The sequence below is a fragment of the Cibotium barometz genome, chromosome 4 (genome assembly GCF_041138505.1).
Source record: "Cibotium barometz isolate CiBa-2024 chromosome 4, ASM4113850v1, whole genome shotgun sequence".
NCBI lineage: Eukaryota > Viridiplantae > Streptophyta > Polypodiopsida > Cyatheales > Cibotiaceae > Cibotium > Cibotium barometz.
This window is the reverse complement of record NC_141049.1, coordinates 35,908,252-35,928,916: the sequence shown is the minus strand read 5'-3', so window position 1 is coordinate 35,928,916 and position 20,665 is coordinate 35,908,252. Positions and strand designations below refer to the sequence as shown.

The following is a 20,665-nucleotide window of genomic DNA, read 5'->3' as shown; positions in this document are numbered from 1 at the left end:
ACCTTGAGAAGTCACAGGCCCGCCAAGATAATAACTCCTTATCCCACTTATCATGAATCATCAAAGAGGTCCAAAATTGGGTTAAGCATGAGCAGCTAATGCTAAATGAGACATTCACATGTAAAGAGAGTGTTTGAATAGGGGTTTGAAAGATAAGAGAATGGCAATGACACAAAATGCTCAATTGAGGAGGCTCATTCCTTGATTTGAAAGGGAGAGGAGGGCTCCTTTTATAGGTGGAGAATCACCCTCTCTTCCATTGTTACAAATTACAACATAGAAATCTTCAACCCTTCAGTGACATAAGGGTAGATGTCACCATCAATTGTCCTCTTAGGCTAAGTCTTCTATTGATTATTAAATTGAAGACCTTTTGACTTTGAGAGTGTGATGAGGTAATAGCCAAGCCTAAGTGGCGTGTAGGTGGAGATCCCACTTACACATGGCGGAATTCTCCTCTTCCATGTAGGCATTCTAGAAGAATCTTTCCCAATTATGCACCTACACACACTCCTCCACATGCCTTCCACACTCCCCAACTTGTTGCCTTATGGTGAATATCATATTAATAATACAATTAAAATCCATGTGAGCATGAAGGCCCACTTTTATTTTCCACATCACTAGCCCATCTACCATACCAAAGTATTTATCAAGCATACTTGTGGCATTTACAATGTGTGCACCCTAAATCAAGTAAAACCATTATATTTGAAGATAGAATGCTGTTATCGGGGTAGCCGCCAAGCCGCCACATCATCACGCCGTTATTCCATTGTGGGCGCCGCAATCTTCTTGGACAAGCTTCCACCTTATTACCATTGAGAAACCATCAAAATATGCACAAAATTGACAATGAAAGATATCAATTTTTCACGTCACACTAGGTGTATAAGCGTTACCAGTGGTGGTGTTAGTATTGGCTGCTATGACTGTGAACTTCATGATTACTTTTGTGTTGACGTTATCGTCGAACACAGAGAAGCCGACGGGGAAAGGAGCAGGCGCAGAGTTGTTAAGATAGAGCTCTGATCCAGGCTTAAGGCTAGAGAAGTCGACTAAGACGTCCGCTCTCTCAGCGGGTGCAAGCGCAATCTGTGTGAGGTTAAGCCTGGGCTTGGGAAGGTAGCCTCCGTCTGTGCCTATCTGCACGAAGGGGATGCTTGGGTCGCTGAGAAAGAGGGTGAAGAAGCGGGAGTTGGCGCCGTTGAGGATTCGAAAGCGGTAGAGGCGAGCTTCTACGTTCAAGTAAGGCCATACTTTTCCGTTCACCAGGATGGTGTCGCCGTAGAACTCCGGACACCAGCTCGGGTGGAGGGTGGGTATATCCCCGCTAGTGGGGAACTCCATGGTGCCGTTAGCATCGAACTGCTTGTCTTGAATAATCAGAGGCACATCATAGTCTCCTGCCGGCAGTCTGAGCTTCTCTTCGTCTGCGCCCGATCTGATCAAATACAGGCTCAACAGCCCCGCAAACACATTCAATCTGGTGATGCCCACTGCATGGTCGTGGTACCATAGGATGGCGGGTTCTTGCAAATTTGGGTACGTGAGGTTCTGTGTCTGGAAGGCTTTGCCCGTCTCCCCACTGGCGGTGTACCAGGCGTCCGGGTGTCCATCAAAGGAGCTCTCCACCTCACCTCCATGCAAATGCGTCACAGTGGGCACTCCCCCATTGCTTGGATTTGCCCAATGCAGTGTCCGATCCACTGCAAGAATGTGATCCTTGTCGGTGATGTGGTTCTCCCACCTCACGTGGGCTTCAATCCCTTGAACAGCCTCCAGGGTAGGGCCAGGGTATGTGGCTGTGCCTCGGTCTCTCCCATAGCCATACATGATGGTTTCAGGTAGGTCTCTGTGAAGCTTCTGCAAAGATTTACATGGGTTAGTATGTCCAAGGACGTTAAACCTGGCACCTACATAAATATAGCTACTCTGTCTAGTACTGATGAGCAACACCTTCAAATCAACACTAAGCTGCAGTCACCTGGTTGATTTTATAGGCGCCTAAAGTTATGAACGAGCACCATGTAAGTACTAGATTCCGGAGGGTAGCATAAGGAGATTTTGTTCATTCTCTGTATAAACATTCACTAGATAATTCCCTATATAGAAATGAAAAGACCACATAGTAAACTCATAAAAAAAGATTACTATATAAGAAATTATTTTACTAGGAAATTATTTACTAAGAAGATAATTTACTATAATTTGTAGCGAATCGGTATATAGTAATTTATATAGAAAAACAATGCCACGTAGTAAATCAACAAATCGCTATATATTAATCTATATAACGAAACATTGTTATATGATAGATCAATATGCAAAGAATCGTATTAGGAGAAATATGGACTCTCCATTTTGCCCCTTAAAGGGTTTCTCTCACTTCTCTCTCGTTGAAAAAAGATTCTAAAATAATGTTATAATATTAGCTCTTGTAGAATCAAGGAGATCTCTTTATATTATTTTTAAAAGAGATTCACCTATTATTTTATTGTAGTACTGTCCCATCTCCAAAGTTAGGACCACCTGTTAAAATTCTCAAATCTGAAATAATATTATTCTATTTGATCTAAAAACGTAAAGCATCTAAGATGTGACACTCTTAAATACCCACATGACGTTTTAGCTTCTAAATCCTTCCAAATAGAATGCATTTACGTATTTCAAAATGGGAGAAGTTAAAAAACTGAATAACTTGATGTAAACATCACATTTTCGAATCTCTTTTTATCCACGCCTACCTCTCTGCTCTAAGAGTGTGACTGTTAATTTTCGTCATTTTTCATTAAGTATACAGGGGTTTATGAATTTTTTCTTCATTTAGAGACTGCTCTAGATTTTTTAGAATAAGAAAAGTAGGGTTTTAAAATTAGGGCGATTTTAGTTTGCTTTGATGAGATATTGCTTTAGGTTTTTCACTTTCCCTCCTTTGTACGTCAGTGAAAATTCAAATCTGTTTTTGTTTTCTTTAGTAGATGCTCAAAAGCTTTCTTTCTCTCCTAAACCACATTAATGAGTTTAGATCTTCTCAATCATGGGGTTTCTTCTCTTCTGTAAAACAGGAAAATTGAAGGGTATGTTGATTATTTGGTGCCATTTAGTTGGAACCATATATTTGTATTTCCCTTCAATCATCTTTATGTTGTTTTGTTATGGTTTAATTTTGTCTGAGTTATTATGTTTTCTTTTCTATTTTGACCATCTTATTGTTCTAAATGTGACTTAGTCGTCTGTGAAATAGAAGATAATAGTTAAGTTTAATGATGTTATTTTTGTGCTATTCGCTGATTTTTTGAGTGCAACAAGTGTGTGAAATATAACTGTTGATTTAGTTTTGGAAACAAGAGAGTAAAAGAATCAAAGAACAAGAGAGAAATGGAGGTATGTCCATCTTGTTATCTGTTATGTTGTTTTGTTATGCTTTAATATTGTCTGAGCTATTCTGTTTTCTTTTCTATTTTGACCATCTTATTGTTCTAAATGTGATTTAGTCATGTGTAAAATAGAAGATAATAGTTGAGTTCAAGGATGCTATTTCTGTGTTATTTAGATTGTTTATTAGTGATTTTTTGAGTGAAACAAGTGTGTGAAATATAATTATTGATTAATAGTTATGATTTAGTTTTAGGATATATTGAAGTCTACATGTTATGTTCAATAATGTTATTTCTCATTTATGATGTTATTTTTGTGTTATTTGGGTGAAACAATTGTGTTATTTTGATTACAAGTTATGATTTAGTTCTATATTATATTGAATTTATATGTGGTTAAAGTTGTGTTCAATAATGTTATTTTTGGTTAAGTTTCTGAGTTGTACAAATATATAAAAGCTACTTTTTTATTAATAGTTGTATTTTATCCAGTTTTTGGTTAATAGCTGTGTTTTGTCCAAATGCTAATTTTAGGATATACGCCGAAACAAGAAGAGAGACATTTACTTCCAATTGAAGGCCGAGTATGCATTGCTAGAAAAGAGAATGGCAACAAGTAAAAAGCAACCAGAGATAATGCAACGAGACAGAAATGCAGGAAAAAACATGTCGATCTTTGGATTGAGGGGTGTATTTATCCACCCGATCCAATTACCCAAAGACCTCCACAATTTAGTGGGCTTACATCTTTCATTAAGTATGTGTGTGAAGGTAATTCAGGGTTATTGGGATACACTAGGAGGCTAGCAATGCAAGCTCATAGTGTTTACACATATGTTCAGTGCACCATGATGGGCATGGATGCAAGGATTAAGGAGCTGACAAAATCACTAAGTGAAAAGGAGAGAGAGTATCAGAGTCTGCAAGATGCGATGCATGTTATGGAAAATGCGGTGCATGTTGTCGAGGTAGAAAATGCACAAATGCATTGCAAAATGCAGGGTTTGGAGAAGAACAACAAGAAGATGGCAGCAATGCTTGCAAAGACTATTGTTGTTGGACCCTCAACGAAAAAGAATCTTGAGATAGACACATACATTATGATTTATTGTGATGCTATGCTGTAGTTGATAGAGATTTATATCATGTGAATGTTTGTTTGAGATTACATGATTCTTTGCTTATATAATAAGAACCTTGGATATGGCATGCATGCTTGTTTGCTATTTGAGAAGGTTAATTTGATTGTATTGCTATGTAGAAATAGTACGATTAAGTGAGTTTAATATTTTCTTAGATTAAGTTGTATGATTAAGATATGGTTAGATTCGGGACCGTCACAGTTGGAATCAGAGCATAGGTTGGGCAGTCCGCACTTAACTACGGATGTTACAGGTCTTGGGTGATTGATATTATTTTTTTTCCTGTGTTACAACCAGAAGTTTATTTTCTTTGAAAAAGCTTTTGCAATTTTGTTATATGGTCACAAGATGGCTCACAAATCTTTTTTATGTGATGAGAAGGGAAATTTTATGCAGAATGAGAGATTGCAGATGGGTCACATATTTGTTTCACAAAGATGATAGAAAAGGTGTGGCATGATTTCCGTTGTGTACAAAAAGTTCATAAAAACTAATTCGTGTAAAAATAAGCCATCATTACGTGAGGTGCGTGAGAGATTAAATACAAGAGATCAGAAAACAAGACAAAATGTGCAAGAGAATGTACATGGATTTTGAAGTAATGACAATGCTTGTGGAGAAAGAGGAAAAGTTGCTGTAAATTGTGGTTGAGGAGATTGAAGAATATGCACATGTCAATGCTGCTATTCAAGCAGGTAAGGCCTAAAACTAAGCTTTAATTATTAAAATTTATATTAAGACTACAAATAATATATTTCAAGTGTTGAATAATTCAAGAAGCATGCATAGTTTTCAATCACGATGTGGTAAAACAATTAGAAATAACTAAATTTTATAAAAAGAAGCTTGCTTTGGGAAAGCAAAAGATGTCCAAAAGTATGTTAAGAATATACCTTTCGTATAGATGACCTCAAGTCAAAGTGGATTTCCATGTGCTGACTTTGAAAATGTATGATGCCATATTAGAGATAGATTGGTTTGTGCCCAGAAAGGCCAAGATATTGTGTCATGAGAAGCAAGTTTGCATGATTGGAGATGATAGTAAGGATCATTACTTACAGGGTCAAAGATGTGATGTAGAATTTAGAATGATGTCTACTTTACAACGAAGCAAGAAAAGTATTTCATGTAGTATACTATTTTCTTGTAAATTATCGTTGTGAAGTAAATAAGTGTAGATTGGAAAATCAAGATCTATTATGGAGGTTGCAAGTCCATCAGTAGAAAGATTATGTAGCCACATTTGTTGTAAAGTTTGAAAGTGTTTCACTTTCTAAGCTCTTTAATTGAAGAAAGAATAGCTGATCTCTCTCTTGTTGAAGAAATTTGACTAAGTCTAAAGCTGCAAGTGAAGTAAAAATAAGAGTTTGCAAATTGATTGATTACCTTAAAGTTTAAGACAGTACGACGATAATGTTTTTCATCATATTTATTATTTTTTATTAAGTTGTGATTCCAAGAAGGCTTGTTTATGACATAAATAGTGATGACTGATTTATAAGATCAAGATACTTTGTGTAATGCCTTAAAGAGAGCACAATACTGAGAGAAAATAATGCTATAGTATTGAGATTCTAATAGATACAGTGATTATGAACTATGTTAATTTTATCCAAGAGATAGGTAAGAAATGAAGAATCAAGTTAAGAGCTTTTATATCGAGTTAAGATCTTAGACAAGCAAGTCGTTCGTTCCAAGGCTACTTGAAGAAATATCAAGACGAAGACATATGGATATTTATAGTTTGCTTGAAAGTCAAAAGAATACGACTTCTCAACCACTATATCAAGTATAATAGCTAAGTAAGAAAAACTATTTCCTAAGGTCTAATGATTGAGGATAAGATGCTTTTATTCCTCGAGGACGACGATTTCATAACGGGGAGAGAATGTAACATAACTCCAAGATTAACCAAGTTATGATTAAAGATAATCCTAAGTTTTGTATGCTACAGGTTTCAGTAATGAATTCCAGCAGGTTTTCAATGGTTTTTCAGCAGTAAAGGTTCTAAGTGTTAAAATTAAGTGAAAATTCAAGATTGAGTTTTCAATTAGTTAGTATACTCAAAGGAAGCTGTTAAGTGTGTAGATGCACATGCAATTTGAAATTTGATAAAATAGTAAAACGTGGCCTATTTTTGAAGTTAACTTTCACATACAATAGATTTTAGCGATTCTGCCTGTGTTGGATTATAGACCACACATATTCTGGTAATTTTAAGTATCCATATGACTAGTATCTGATAACTGTGTGAGGAGTTATATTTGTTGTAGATTGCAGCCCTGATAGCAGATCTGGAGAGGCTTGCCAAATCTACAAGAAGCTCTTCCACAACTTCTGGAGAGTAGACATGGATTCCCAATCAATCAAGACATCAACAAATATATCAGGGAAGTACACAAAAACGCTTTTTATTATTTTTCTTTAAATTCTTTTGAGATTAAATAAATATATTGATAAGCATGTATATGGGAGAATTTGAGTCGATGTATGGCATGCTTAACCATGGCAATGATGGAGAAACACCGCAAGAAGAGGAGAGGGGGGGGGGATTTCCCACAAATAACTATTGTTGATTGCCTTAGTCCGACTCATAGAATAAAACTTTGGAGTTAAAGAATTAGAAGATAGAATATTTGACTAGTTTATGACTAGATTCTAGAAATAATCTTCATTAGGTTTTGCAAAGAGTCTATCTGTCCATGTGTTTAGAATCAGATTTTGAGATAAACACGAAAGTTTTAGAGGACAAGAAACTCTACAAGAGTGTAAGAGACTATAGAAAGCCAAATTCCTTTCGTTTTTGAGTTATTCGAGTGTAAAGTGGGCACTTGGCTGTTTTTGATAGTTTCACGCTGAAAACACAACTTTGGCTATTTTGAATGCTCTCAAAGAGACCTTAGAACTCATTTTTAACCATCATTGAGACGTGCTTTATAGAGCATTATTAGAAGTCCTGAAACTTTATAGTTTTGGCCTTTCTCTAATTCTACATAGATTGAAAGATATTACTCTCCCAAAGACACCAGTTATTAGGCTTTGCCTTAGAAATTGCTATCAAGATTGACTACCTTGTCTATATAGACCGGATGGACTAATGCATAAGCATAGTTAAGACTTAGTTATAGTGACTAGAGATGAACTTACTTGTTAGAACATGATAATTGATTATGTTAAAAACAAGGATTCTCGTGTGACTTAAAAGATAAAGAGAAGTTAAAGACTCTTTAAATTAAAAGGTTGTTTTATACTTGAAATTGATTGTGATTGATTTGAATATGAATGCCTTAGAAGATTATGGACTAGAGATGAATGTGAGATGATATTTTTGAGTTATGATTGCTTTGTTTTGAGATGAATGATTTAATATACACGCGTATGACTGATTGATATGCATGTGTATGATGAGACTCGACATGAGATTTTGAGATTCGGACCGACAATCCTTAGACAGGAAACGCTGGATAGAGAACGAGATTTATGCCCTCTGGGAGCCATGTGGTAGAATCCAGAGAAGATGACATTCAAAAAGAGGCATACCCGGGATAGCCACGATGTTGGAGGTTGGGTGGATGGGCATCGGAGAAAGCCCTAGATTGGCTGGATTTTGGTCATTATGACTAACAGTGTTATCGAGCATGGTGATGATGATAGAATCTTAAGATAGACACATACATTGTGATTGATTGAGATCCTATGCTGTAATTGATAGAGATTTATATCATGTGAATGTTTGTTTGAGATTACATGATTCTTTGCTTCTATGGTAAGAACCTTGGATATGGCATGCATGCTTGTTTTGTATTTGAGAAGGTTGATTTAATTGTATTGCTATGTAGAAATAGCACGATTAAGTGAGTTTATTGTTTTCTTATATTAAGTTGTATGATTAAGATACTGTTAGATTCGGGACCATCACAACAATATAATCGATAGGTCTATGCACAATGTGCAAACATAAAGAATATGTTTTCCAACCCAAGTGAAGAGGTTGATGATGCAATTGCAAAGGTCTTAAGAAAAGGTATGGTGAAGTATGCATTGGAAAACCCCAAATTCAAAACCATTGGTGATGATGTTACAAGAGTATGCTTGAAGGAGGTAAGCAATACCTTCACAACTACAAATGCTCAAGGCATATGTGACAAGGTAGGGATTAGCTCCGAATCCTATGCTATGATTTATAAGCAGTTGGATGTAGGATTTAAGGTTGTTTTCTTAACAAGAGACGGATGGTGCCCATCCCTAAACCATTCCATGTAAAGCATGCATGAAAAGACCTTAATACAAAAGTCTTAGACACAATTGGTGAGCCAATGCATTTGGAACATACACAAATACGTAAGTCTGGATCAAAGGAAGTGCTCTTCAAATTGCATGTAGACAATTGAGTTCCCTTACTTATATTGCATGTAATCTAGAAAGGCAAGGATGGGAAGAAACAATGGATTGCAAGGATAGGATAACGTGGTGCTCCAACACATGACCAGTGTGTTCAAAGGAATGGAATGTTGGTGCCATTAGATCCTAAGTGGGATCCTATTTTAGAAATACCCTAACAAGGGTCCAATTTTGCACCTTGCATTGCATAGTAAGGAAAATAGAGAAGTTGGAATTTGAGTACGTGTGTTTTGCCTCTACAAGATGTAGCCTGCTTCTTCAGATGCTGATGCAAGAAGGTAGAAAAATTCTTATCTAATGTTGGATTGCACCGGGGCTAAGTAGAAATAAAAAAGGACGAGAAAAAGTCAAGAAGAGTGGAAATTTGCATTAGGAAGTGAATGGGGTCTTCTTGGGCCCTTTAATTTGCCCAAGCCTAATCAAGGTGATTAAGGAATAGCCAAATGGGGGGTTGCCATGTGGACTGAAATGTTGGGTTTGTAAGAGAGGTGTAAGAGTGGTCAAAGGGTGCACTTTTTCCCCCAAAAAGGGAGGAGGCAATTTTACAATTTTCGGACCTCCATAACTTCTACATACAAGCTCCGATTTGAGCGGAGATTATAGATCTGTGATCTACGCATCAAGCGCTTTCCATAGATATGTTACATGATATGGTTTTGTCCGCTAGATTTTAAATTCCATTTTTCCCCCAAAATTCAAATTCGAATAAAGTAGCCGTTTTGAAGCTTCTAATTAGAAAACGTTTCTTCTTAAGAGAAAAGGTTTGACTCCTTAAACTGCCAAATAAAAGGGCCCAAGAAGCCTTCCATTGAGGTCCTAATGGCCATGCAAACCGTGTTTTGGGGGAGCGAAGACTAGAAAATTCTTATCTCCACCACGAGATGAAGATGCCATTGGTAAATTGCTTGTAAAACAACTAGAGAACTATGAAGCATGGAAAAAAATACACATGGCCAGAGCAAGGGGAGACGGACACGGATAGCAAAGGCAAATGTGTGGATTGCATTTGATAAATTGGCACCACTTTTACAAAAGATGACATTCAATTCTAATGATGCCAATGCATTTAAAGAGGCGGTTGTAAACTTTCATAACTCAATGAGGACAGAGCCATGGACTTCAAATTGCATTACACACTATATGGTCAGAGTGGTCTCCATTTTATTTTTACAATTAAATTGTGAATGTAATATTTTGAGTTTAATTGTGGATCATCTTGTGTTTTTGAATGCAGCACATATTTGAGGCTTCTGTTCCATACTTTGCTGAACAAGGAAGTTTGGCGATATGGTCCACACAAGGCATGGAGTGATCTCATTGGCAAGCTCGATACGAATTCTAAAATGCAATGGCACATGCAAATGGAATCAATGATTCCAATCCTATGAGGCAGTTACTTCAATGGTGGTATAGGAGAATAGAGATAAGATATGAGGACAAAATATTCGATCGCAGGGTAATATATGAAGTGAGAAAAGCAAGATATGAAAATAGCATGGCCAAAGAACATCATGCAGAATGGTTTGTTGACAACCCAAGAGAAAGTCGGTAGCAAATGGAAATATTGATAGAATTGTAATTTTATGAAATAACATTTTTTACTAAAGTCAACATGGATAACTTTTTAATAGTGTTGATATTTTTAAAAAGTAAGTGTAAATAACTTATAGTAAGATCCATTTATAAATAAAGGCACTTCTTTCATTTCTTTCCATTCCTCTATTTCTCTCCATTCCTTCTAGCTTGTGAGAGGCGCGTACTAAGCAAAGAGCAAACAAGATACCGTCCAAGACACCGGTTCATTCATCCGGATCTAGTGAACATACTAACACCGACAATTATGAAGGCCAAGCTGCTCTCGCTTCTCTAACTGGAAATGCTCATCCACCTATGCATAAGAAGAGAAGATGGAGACCAGGCACCGCCACTCTTCGTGAAATCAGGAGGTTCTAGAAGAGTCCTGAGTTGATTATAGCCAAGGTGCCTTTCTAGAGGTTGGTACAAGAAATACTGCAAGATCTACCAAGGGGAAATCACTACAAGTACTTTTCAAGAGATCAAGCATGTAATGTGGAGCGATGGTCAGCCCAAGCATTGCTTGCTCTTCAAAAGGCGGCTGAAAGTTACTTGGTGGATCTCATGCATGATGATCAGCTATTAGCCATCCATGCTCGGCGCATCACACTCAAGCCCGTGGGATGTCACTCTTGTTTGTAGGATTCGTGTAATAATAGTGATGCATTCAACCTTAACCATGACATGGTTTGAAGAGCTATGTAAATGCTCATGTATCGTTTTATGTTTTCACGTTTTCCTTCAGTTCTACTCAACTAGCTGTACTTTATGCGATGTACCGGATTTAGATATTTTAAGTTTTTTTTTTTCTAATGTTGTGTTCCAGACTTGCCCATTGATTTGAATATTTTAAGTTTTCTTCATTTCTAATGTCAGTGTAAATTCTTATATTTTTGCGGAAAAAATTTGCAAGTGCATGTGCATGTGTAGGTGCTTATTTATTTGTGCATGTGTAGGTGCTTATTTATTTGTGCATGTGTAGGTGTATATTCTTAAATTTTTTGAGAAAAATTGATGCATGGTGTGCATAGATCATAATGGGTTAAAATTTGTTATATGCATAGATCATGTGGCTTACATAATGAGAATTCATATGCATGTGCATGTGCAAGGGCTATTTTTTATACGATAATATTTTGTTCCCTAGGAAAAGTTGATGCATGGTGTGCAGTGATCAGAATGGGTTGAAATTTATTCTATGCATAGATTATATAGTTTACATGTCTTAGATAAAATATCATCCCTATCAAAGGCCTATAGGGCCCTTGTCCGAAGGCTCGCGTGTAGAGGCCTTCTTTTTTTAATAGCAGGTCTCACGAGCCTTTGGACAAGAGCCCTACAGACCTCTGATGGGATTGACATTTTATATAGGAGATGTTCCATGATAATTATATGTACACATAAAAGTAGAGCTCATTCTCATAAGGAAAACTATTTTTAGAAATTAAAAAGTATCAAATTTATGTATTGAGCTAATTTAGAAAATATATAAATTTTCATCTATAAGTATGGAAGTAACCCTCATTTAACCTCATTTCTCATCTTTCATTTCTCTCTCTCACCTCCAAGAGCATGGCTCGCACCAAGCAAACTGCTAAGAGAGTCTGGTCCCGCCAAGGTGGGACGTGGAGTACTCCCCGTCCAACCACCACGGTAATAACATTGCAAGCGTAGGTGGAGGCCTAGCACTGTGGCTCTCCATGAGATTAGGAAATACTAACACACGGTGAACCTGCTCATACCGAAGCTCTCCTTCCAACATGTGGTGCGAGAGATCATGCAAGATCTGCAAGATCGTCGTGATAGGTGGTTATGGGTCCACGCAACATCAAGCCCACTACGTATGCAGTGGTGGACAGGCAAAGCTTTAGAGGCACTCTGGGAGGCTACAAAGGTGTACCTAGTGGAAATTTTTGGTGGCATGGTGTTTGCAGCTATCCATATGCGAAGAGGGTCACCATCAGTGAAAAGGACACGCAGTTAGTGCGACGCATGTGACACTGGAGAGATCCTCCAGCCAGGATCTTTAGTTTTATTTTTGTATATCTCGCATGAACGTAATTCTCAAAAGCTATGTAAAGCTTGATGTATATCTTTAAAAAAAATTATCTTATCTTGTGTTGCAAATAAGTCTCTTGAGTTTATATAATTTGTTGATTTATATGCGTCTTTGAATGGATACAATTTTTATTTGAGTTACATGTGTAATTTAAATTTATTTGCTTGAGTCAACTAATAAAATACATTACAAGACACGTATTAAACAAAAACCTCTGCAACCCAAATTTCCATTCATAGCATAAAAAATTACATAGTTATCAAAACATAGTCATCAAAGTTACATAATCATCATAACTATATTCTAGGCTTCTTACTACTAGGATCTCGAGACTTTGAAGCCACCTTGATGGCTGGAATCAAAACATGGAACCCTTTAAGCTCTGTCGTGATGACGGTGGGATCGTGTACCCCCGCAACAATGCCATGTGCCACCACAAAATGTAAAGGCCTTGACCTTTGAGTCGAGAAGAAGTAAAGTAACTTTGAGCATCGAAGTAGAACAACTTTTTTAAAACTTGATTTAGTCGGAATAAGTTTAAATGCAGCACCCTTTGTAAGTGCTTTAATCTTCAAAAAGTTCTCCGCATATCCCAGAGAGCAAGTCTTGTGGAAGACTATCACATCATTGGCAAGTTTGCCAATGTACTCTGTGAGTGCAGAGTCTTGAACCCTTCCTTGGCCCCCAGATCTTCCACTCTGCCTCGATGCAAATTCATCAAGATACACAATTTCTTGCAAACCAATAAAATTGATGTCAGCAACGATCATGCAGTGCATGGGAGAGGATGATTTTTTTAAATGGCCCCAAATTTGATGTTTAGGGCCTCTAGGGCATGTAGACCCCACATGTATGATGCCATGCCCATCAAAGGAGGCTGGGAAGCGCACTGTCAAAAGGCTCTCATGGGAAGCCCTGATTTTTGTAGATTCAGGGCTTCCCACGACGTGAGCCTTCAGACAGTGCACTTCCCAGCCTCTGATGGGCATCAGATCATACATGTGGGACATACATACCCTAAAGGTCCCAAATATCAAATTTGGGGAGCAACTCGTGTAAAAGGAGATACCTTTTCTACGTTGCCAAGCTCCTTCTACAAGGCTATCTCCAGATCTGCTCCTAGAATGGGTCTGCCATTGTTCGGCTGGACCACAGGTGTTGCATGCGATGGTCGAGGTCTAAAGAGTTCATTCTGCAAGCGCTCGAACTCTTTATCTGAGATCTTATATTGAGGAGCTGCATCCTCAATCTGCTTCTGGATGGAAATGATAGCAGAGATATCATCTACACACACTACTTTCATCATATCGCCCTATCTCATCAACCTATGGTAGGGCTTCTTGGTAATTAAAGTCCAAGAAATCATCAGTGGTATCTGGCACAAGTATACTATATAGTTCCTCCTCCCTCAAGTCCAAGAGCTCCAACACATCCTACATGAGGAGGTACTCCACCCCTTCGATGGTGATGGCACTTAATGAAGATAGTGGTGGGTCGTGACTTTGGGTTTCATCAAGCTGGATAGATGCAAGCGCCATGCGAGACCTCTCTGCGGCCTCAACGACAAGGTCTAGAGTAGTCTCCTCTGGCTCTGTGTCTATGTATTCCACTAGAGAGAGATCTTGGATGTCATCATTCTCTGGCTCTTGAACATCAGAGTTCAAGATGTAAATAGTAAAAGCAATATCCCGCTCAATGAGATCGAGTGGGATTTGCTCTTCATAGGAGGTTGGGAAAGCCGTAGTGCGAAAATCTTGTCCGACATGAGCTAGAGCTCTGTTCACCGCCTACCTTCTTGAGGTTGGACCCACTCTTCATGTTGAAAAGGAACTCCAAAGGAATCCAACTCAAGGTGGAATTCGGGATAGGGTGGGTGAAGTCGTCGATTGCATCGCAAAATGTAGCTAGCAAGCTGGAGTTTGGGTCTAAGGTGGAGATGAAAGCCTCCAGGTCTAAACTCTTGCAAAACCTAGGGTAGATCTGGTCCCCAAGGGGAGCATAGTGAGTGCTTCTAATCCACGCGGGGGAGACAGCCATACAAGGGGTAGTGGGGAGAACTAGCACACAAAGGGAGAGCCGGTGAAAGCAAGGGAGACGGCCATGATGGGTAGTGGGGAGAGCTAGCACATAAAGGGAGAGTCGGCGAAAGCAAGGGAGACAGCCATGATGGGTAGTGGGGAGAGCTAGCACACAAAGGGAGAGCTAGAGAATAGATGGTATAAATGAGTTTGATCTATAACTTATACTCATATTTATACTTACACTTAAATTTATAATATTTTTAATAAATTTATACTTAATTTTTTATATATTACTTACAAAGATCTATAAACTTATATTTATTTTTATAACTTATGTTTATACTCTAGTAAATAAAGGACACTTCATGAAAATATAAGAAATAATAAATCATACTTCTATTTCATGTTACATTATATTATTATTATTATTATTATTATTATTATTATTATTATATATTATTTACATGGTTACTTATATTATTATTTGCACTTAAAGTTATATATATTTTTAAACTTTTATCTATAGACTTAAAAATTAATGACACTTCATTAAAATATAACAAATCATAAAAACATATTTATATTTCTAGCATAATTAATTATATTATTATTTGCACTTAAATTTATATTTACATTTATACTTACTTATACTTATTATTATTTTCTTACATATTAAAGGGTTTGAAACATAGTAGACTTAAAAAACCACAACATTTTATGAAAATGAAGAAAAATTAAATTTACAATACTTTCAGAGAAACAACTTCTTATATTCACTTAGAAGAATAAGAATTACATTGATTCCACAATCTCAAGGATGTGTGGAGCAACACACTCCTTGCATGTTTTGCAATGTTCACATCAACTCCCAACCTTCCTACCATCCAACTAAAAATAGAAATTACAAGGGGGATTATTGGACATAAGTTGGATTTCCTGCCTCAAAAAACTAAGGGGCCACATCAATGAGTGTTTAATGCGTGCCATCTTGCATGTCTTGGTCCAAGCTGAGCCACTCCCCTCTCCTAGAAGTTGCCACCTCCTATACTTGAAGTGAATGCACTAAGTTTGTCTTGCAATGAAGTACGTGTCATAAAAAACAAACAACAACCAACATAAAAACATAAAAACATAAAATCAACATTCAACAATCAACAATCAGTGTCTTGCAATGAAGTACTTATGAATAAAAACCATCAACAATCAACATAAGTGCAATCTTACCTAAAGGTAACATCAAACACAGTAATTCTACACTCAATGATATCATTGTGGGGAGTTCTCTTGAGATGCAATGACTCACCCAGTAACTGAGTCATCTAATCCTTGGATGGGCACTTGCATTGATGAGTAATCTTAGTTTTCTTAACTACTTCATAGGATCCAAACAAATGTGCAAACAAACCAAAAGGTACAAACCAACTTAGATGCACATCTCTAGAGATGGTTCATGGCAGCATGAACATCAGTTTTTATCTTTACCCTACATGGTTCTTACATGTCTAAGCTAGGATTATACCATTCCCAGCTAGACAACATTGGTAGTGGAATATACTCCAAACTATGTCTCTCCACATCATACACTGAATCATAAAAGTAAACATTCTAAGATGCCAATTCGCTTGCACTCTTGTTGTCATAGATCAAGGCACCTATCTCTGCATGTAAAACATTTAGCTTTGCACTAAAACATTCTACATTCTGCCATTCATGCAGAGTGGATGGATATAAAGGTGCAAGCAACAAATATGCTTGTATTAAAACTCTATCTAATAACCATGGACTCAAAGCACAAGAACACAAAGCACAGAGATATAAACTTACTATTAGGCTTGTGTCTTTCAGTGAAGTTATCATGATGCACTCGAATCTCTTTGTGCATATAAACATGTTGAATGAAAGCCTCTATTGTACTCATATCATTTGTGTGTTTCTCGAACTCTATGATTCTACCTTTCCATTTCTTGTTGGGGTCTGTGACATCTTTGAGCTTGACCTTGAAATTGCCACGAGTACTTGTCACATTAAAATCCAATTTAACTTACTTTACTGATCAGGGCTCTACCTATCTTCATCATGTCTCTTGTTAAACACCTCCACTATGTGAATATTACTGATATTCCTCCTCTTTGAAGACATCTAAATTAATAAAGCTAGACTGCATGATTAATAAATATATATGTTAGATTGTAAGCAATAAATAAAGATTAAAATAACAAGAAATAAACAACAACTTACTGCTTTGATTTACACAACCTTGTTGCTCACAACCTTGTTGCTTTGATTTACACAACCTTGTTGCTCCTATGAAAATAAACATAAACACATCAAGACAAAACATTGACAAACCCTAAACCTATGATCATTACTCACATCAAGACAAAACATAGACAAACCCTAAACCTATGACCATTAGTGTTGTTTTTTATGCCACTTGAAATCATTACTATGAAGAGAAGATTGTAATCAACAAATAAAGATTAAAACAACAAGAAATAATCGACAACTTACTTCTCACAACCTTGTTGCTCATGTGAAAATAAACAGCAACACATCACAACAAAACATAAACAAATCCTAAACCTATGATCATTACTGTGGTATTTTATGCCACTTCAAATCATTACTGTGCAAAGAAGATTGTAAGCAACAAATAAAGATTAAAATAACAAGAAATAAACAACAACTTACTACTTTGATTTACACAACCTTGTTTCTCACAACCTTGCTCTTGTGAAAATAAACAGCAACACATCAAGACAAAACATAAACAAATCCTACACCTATGATCATTTCTCACATCAAGACAAACCCTAAACATATAATAATTACAAGAATTTGATGCCACTTCACATCAAGATAGTTATCTGTGGTGCAGAGAAGAGAAAGTTCATGTGAGAAAATAGGCATAACTCACAGATGTTTTATCCAAATGAGATGAAATTTTAGGAGGAGAGAGCTATGGTGGAGAACAACATACCTGTAAATTTTCGTGAAGAAAGAACCAGAGTTGCAAAAGATATGGCGAAATTAAATTCTGCCAAAAAAAAAAGAGGGAAAATGAAAAGGTAGTGAAATGCAAAAGGAGGGAAAGGAAAAAGTTAAACATAAAAAATGAAAAAAAAAAAGAAATTCAGTTTTCAAACTTCCATGTGCTGACCACAAGGCACATCTGACATGAAAGAATAGTTTATGACATAAAATCTGACATTTCTCTATTTTTTTAAGATATGGGCTCTATTATTTTATTGTCTTAAGAGATTTGAGCAAAGATATGATACAAAGATCTATGTTACATGGATCTAGAAGCCTAGCTCTCTCATTGGTTAGGACAATCTTTTTTTATTCACTCCTTAAGGGGCAAAATGGAGAGTCCATATTTCTCCTAATGCTATATAAGAATGTCTATTAAAATTATTATTTTTAAATATAATATGAATTTCTATAAGAAGAAATATATAAAATCATGTTTTTCAATTCACCATGTAAGTTGGAGGATATCACAAGGAGCTTTTGTTCATTCTCTATGTAAACATTCACTAGCTAATTCCCTACATATAAATGAACATATAAGAATAGAATAGCATGCCTCCAACCAAAAAATTACCCTCCTCTCATCTCTACAAGATGGCCTTCTCTCAACCTTTACCTCGCTACACCAACAATTGGACACATCTACTACCCATGCATGTCATCTACATGCAACATGGAACCTATTCTGAAACTACCAAACACAAATTATGGTATAAAGAAGGTAGTCACAAAAGTAGTAGCTATGGACACTCAATGAAGAACCAACTTCAATGAAGTACCATCAGCCGGGTGAAGGGGTTGGAGCATCATTTGGTCATTGGCTCCTAGAAGAAGAACAATGTGTGGGTTGCCCACTTGGAAACTGAAGAACATGCTTAACGAATCCAGTATATCCACGATGCGCATAACCATAATGTGGTCACGATGGTCAGCTCCACAAGCCTAGTTGTTTCACCAGCATCTCACCATTTATAGAAGGATCTATTAAGAGTTTCAAGTGTTCTTCACTGCCTCTTATCTAAGTAGAGGTCGAGCATGCATAATCATAATAATCTCTCAATAACTCTCCAGTGATTAAATTGCTAAACATATATTTTCACTCATGTCAGAATCCTCAAACTATATTCGTAACACATATAAATATGATGGCTAAATATTGCCTATCATCATTGATATACCATCAAGCATGTAGATCTCACCATGTATAGCAGTGTGTTGAGCCATCATAGAAAGCTAGGGTAAGGAGTGCCTACCCAACTATAGCATTACCTGGAAGCTACGCACACACCACAAAAAAACAAGAAGCTTCATTAAGGAAGACCAATTCTCTCTCTCTCTCTCTCTCTCTCTCTCTCTCTCTCTTCACACACACACACTATGGAGAAGGCCTAGATGGTGTTCTACACATGTGGACAACAACATGCTTCTTACAACAGTAGAGCACATGTGGACAACGGAATGCATGTATACTCCATGTTTGGAGACTATACAATAGGGAACCATTTGAATTATAGTATTTCCTACCACATTAAAGAATTTTAAAGATGAGCATAAGCTCTAATGCATGATCTCCAAAAAGTCCAACCAGTGGCAAATAACCTAGCGGATGTTGCCAGTCCAACAGGTTGTCGGATGGATCTCACACATGAAAGTCAAACCAACGGACCAACCATGAATAGAACAAAGAGAAATGCCCCTGTGGATGGATGTGGAAACTTGTGATTAGATGCTGTGAATCGGTTGTTCATCAGACGCTTGAGCAATAGTTAAAGTTCATCCGGTTGGTGCATAGGGTGCAGTCGGCTAAAGGCGATTAAAATATATCATATACTCATTGTTTAATATATTTTGTCATGTTGGGTCGGTCGCCTTTGCTTCATGTGTGAAGGCTATCTCTCTCGTGTTGTTGGTGGCCACTCACCTTCCTACTCTTGAGCTGTTGTGGTGATGGTGACTACTGGCCTTCTAAGAGAGCTATGGCCTCTGTATGCTAGAGCCCTAAGCAAGGCATAAAGCTATGCTTGGTGATAAAAAATGCTAAAAGCTCAAGAGATGGAGCTTGATGATGATGCTTCTTTTTATTAAAAAAATGTGTTGCCTTTTCTTTAGTGCTACGTTTGGTTTCCATGAAATTCCCACCATATATAGTGGTATAGATCGATATTGATGCCATTAATTAGCATTGAAGCTCATCATAAGAGCTTGATGATGCAGCCGCAATCACCCCAAGCAAAGTACCACCACGACTGCTATGCCCCGTAAGGTGCTACGCTTATTGATTTTAACGTTGATGGATGTCTCTGTCGGCTATAACTAAAATGACGTTATGTTGCACTGCAAACCCTGTGTATGTCTTAAACCTTCACTCCCTGAAGAACAAACACATACCATGAACCGACCCTTCTACAAGAACCTTGTTCCCTAGTGGCCAAAACCTTTCGCTCGAAGCTCTTGGTAAATCTCTCTCTCTCTTGTTGAGCTTAGAGCCTCCTAAGCTCCATGATAGCCATGAAATTGTGTCAATCTGTGATGTGTAGTGGGAGTCCTCCTTGCGCTCATCGTCCAATCATGCGTTGATAATAAACCCCTTCCTTGTCGTCTACTCTTGCCAACCGGCTATTAAAGCCAAGAATGGCGGCCCGCGGGTATTAAAGAAGAGAATGAAGAGCACTTGTGAAAAGTGTTTCACATACTATTAGAGCATAAGTTGTATGCAAAGAGGTCCAAATATGAATTCTTCAAAGACAAGGTGGAGTACTTGTTTGGGACACATTATATCTAAAGAAGGTGTTTTTATGGATCCCAAGAAGATTGTAGCCATTGTGGAATGGCCAACTCCCATTTCTGTTAGAGAAGTTCAAGGATTTTTGGGACTTGTAGGTTTTTACCAAATCTTCATTTTTGAGTCTTCTCACAAAGCAAGTCCTATGACGAACCTTTTGACTCTTGAGGAAGGGTAGAATATTCATATGGGTTGTACAATGTAAGCAGAGTTTTTTGATTTTGAAGAATGTATTGAGTACAACCCCTGTGCTTGAAAAAACCTTCTTGGTT

General features: G+C 37.2%; 1 protein-coding gene across 1 annotated transcript; it reads right to left on the bottom strand.

Moving 5' to 3' along the window:
- Positions 1-233: 233 nt before the first annotated feature.
- Positions 234-1,906, bottom strand: LOC147639204 (multicopper oxidase LPR1-like). The gene is made up of 2 exons (XM_086782918.1): positions 903-1,906; positions 234-811 (listed from the first exon to the last, which is right to left on the bottom strand). The coding sequence occupies exons 1-2, from the start codon at positions 1,834-1,836 to the stop codon at positions 768-770; spliced, it is 978 nt and encodes a 325-aa protein (XP_086639044.1). The 5' UTR covers positions 1,837-1,906; the 3' UTR covers positions 234-767.
- Between the last annotated feature and the right edge of the window lie 18,759 nt (positions 1,907-20,665).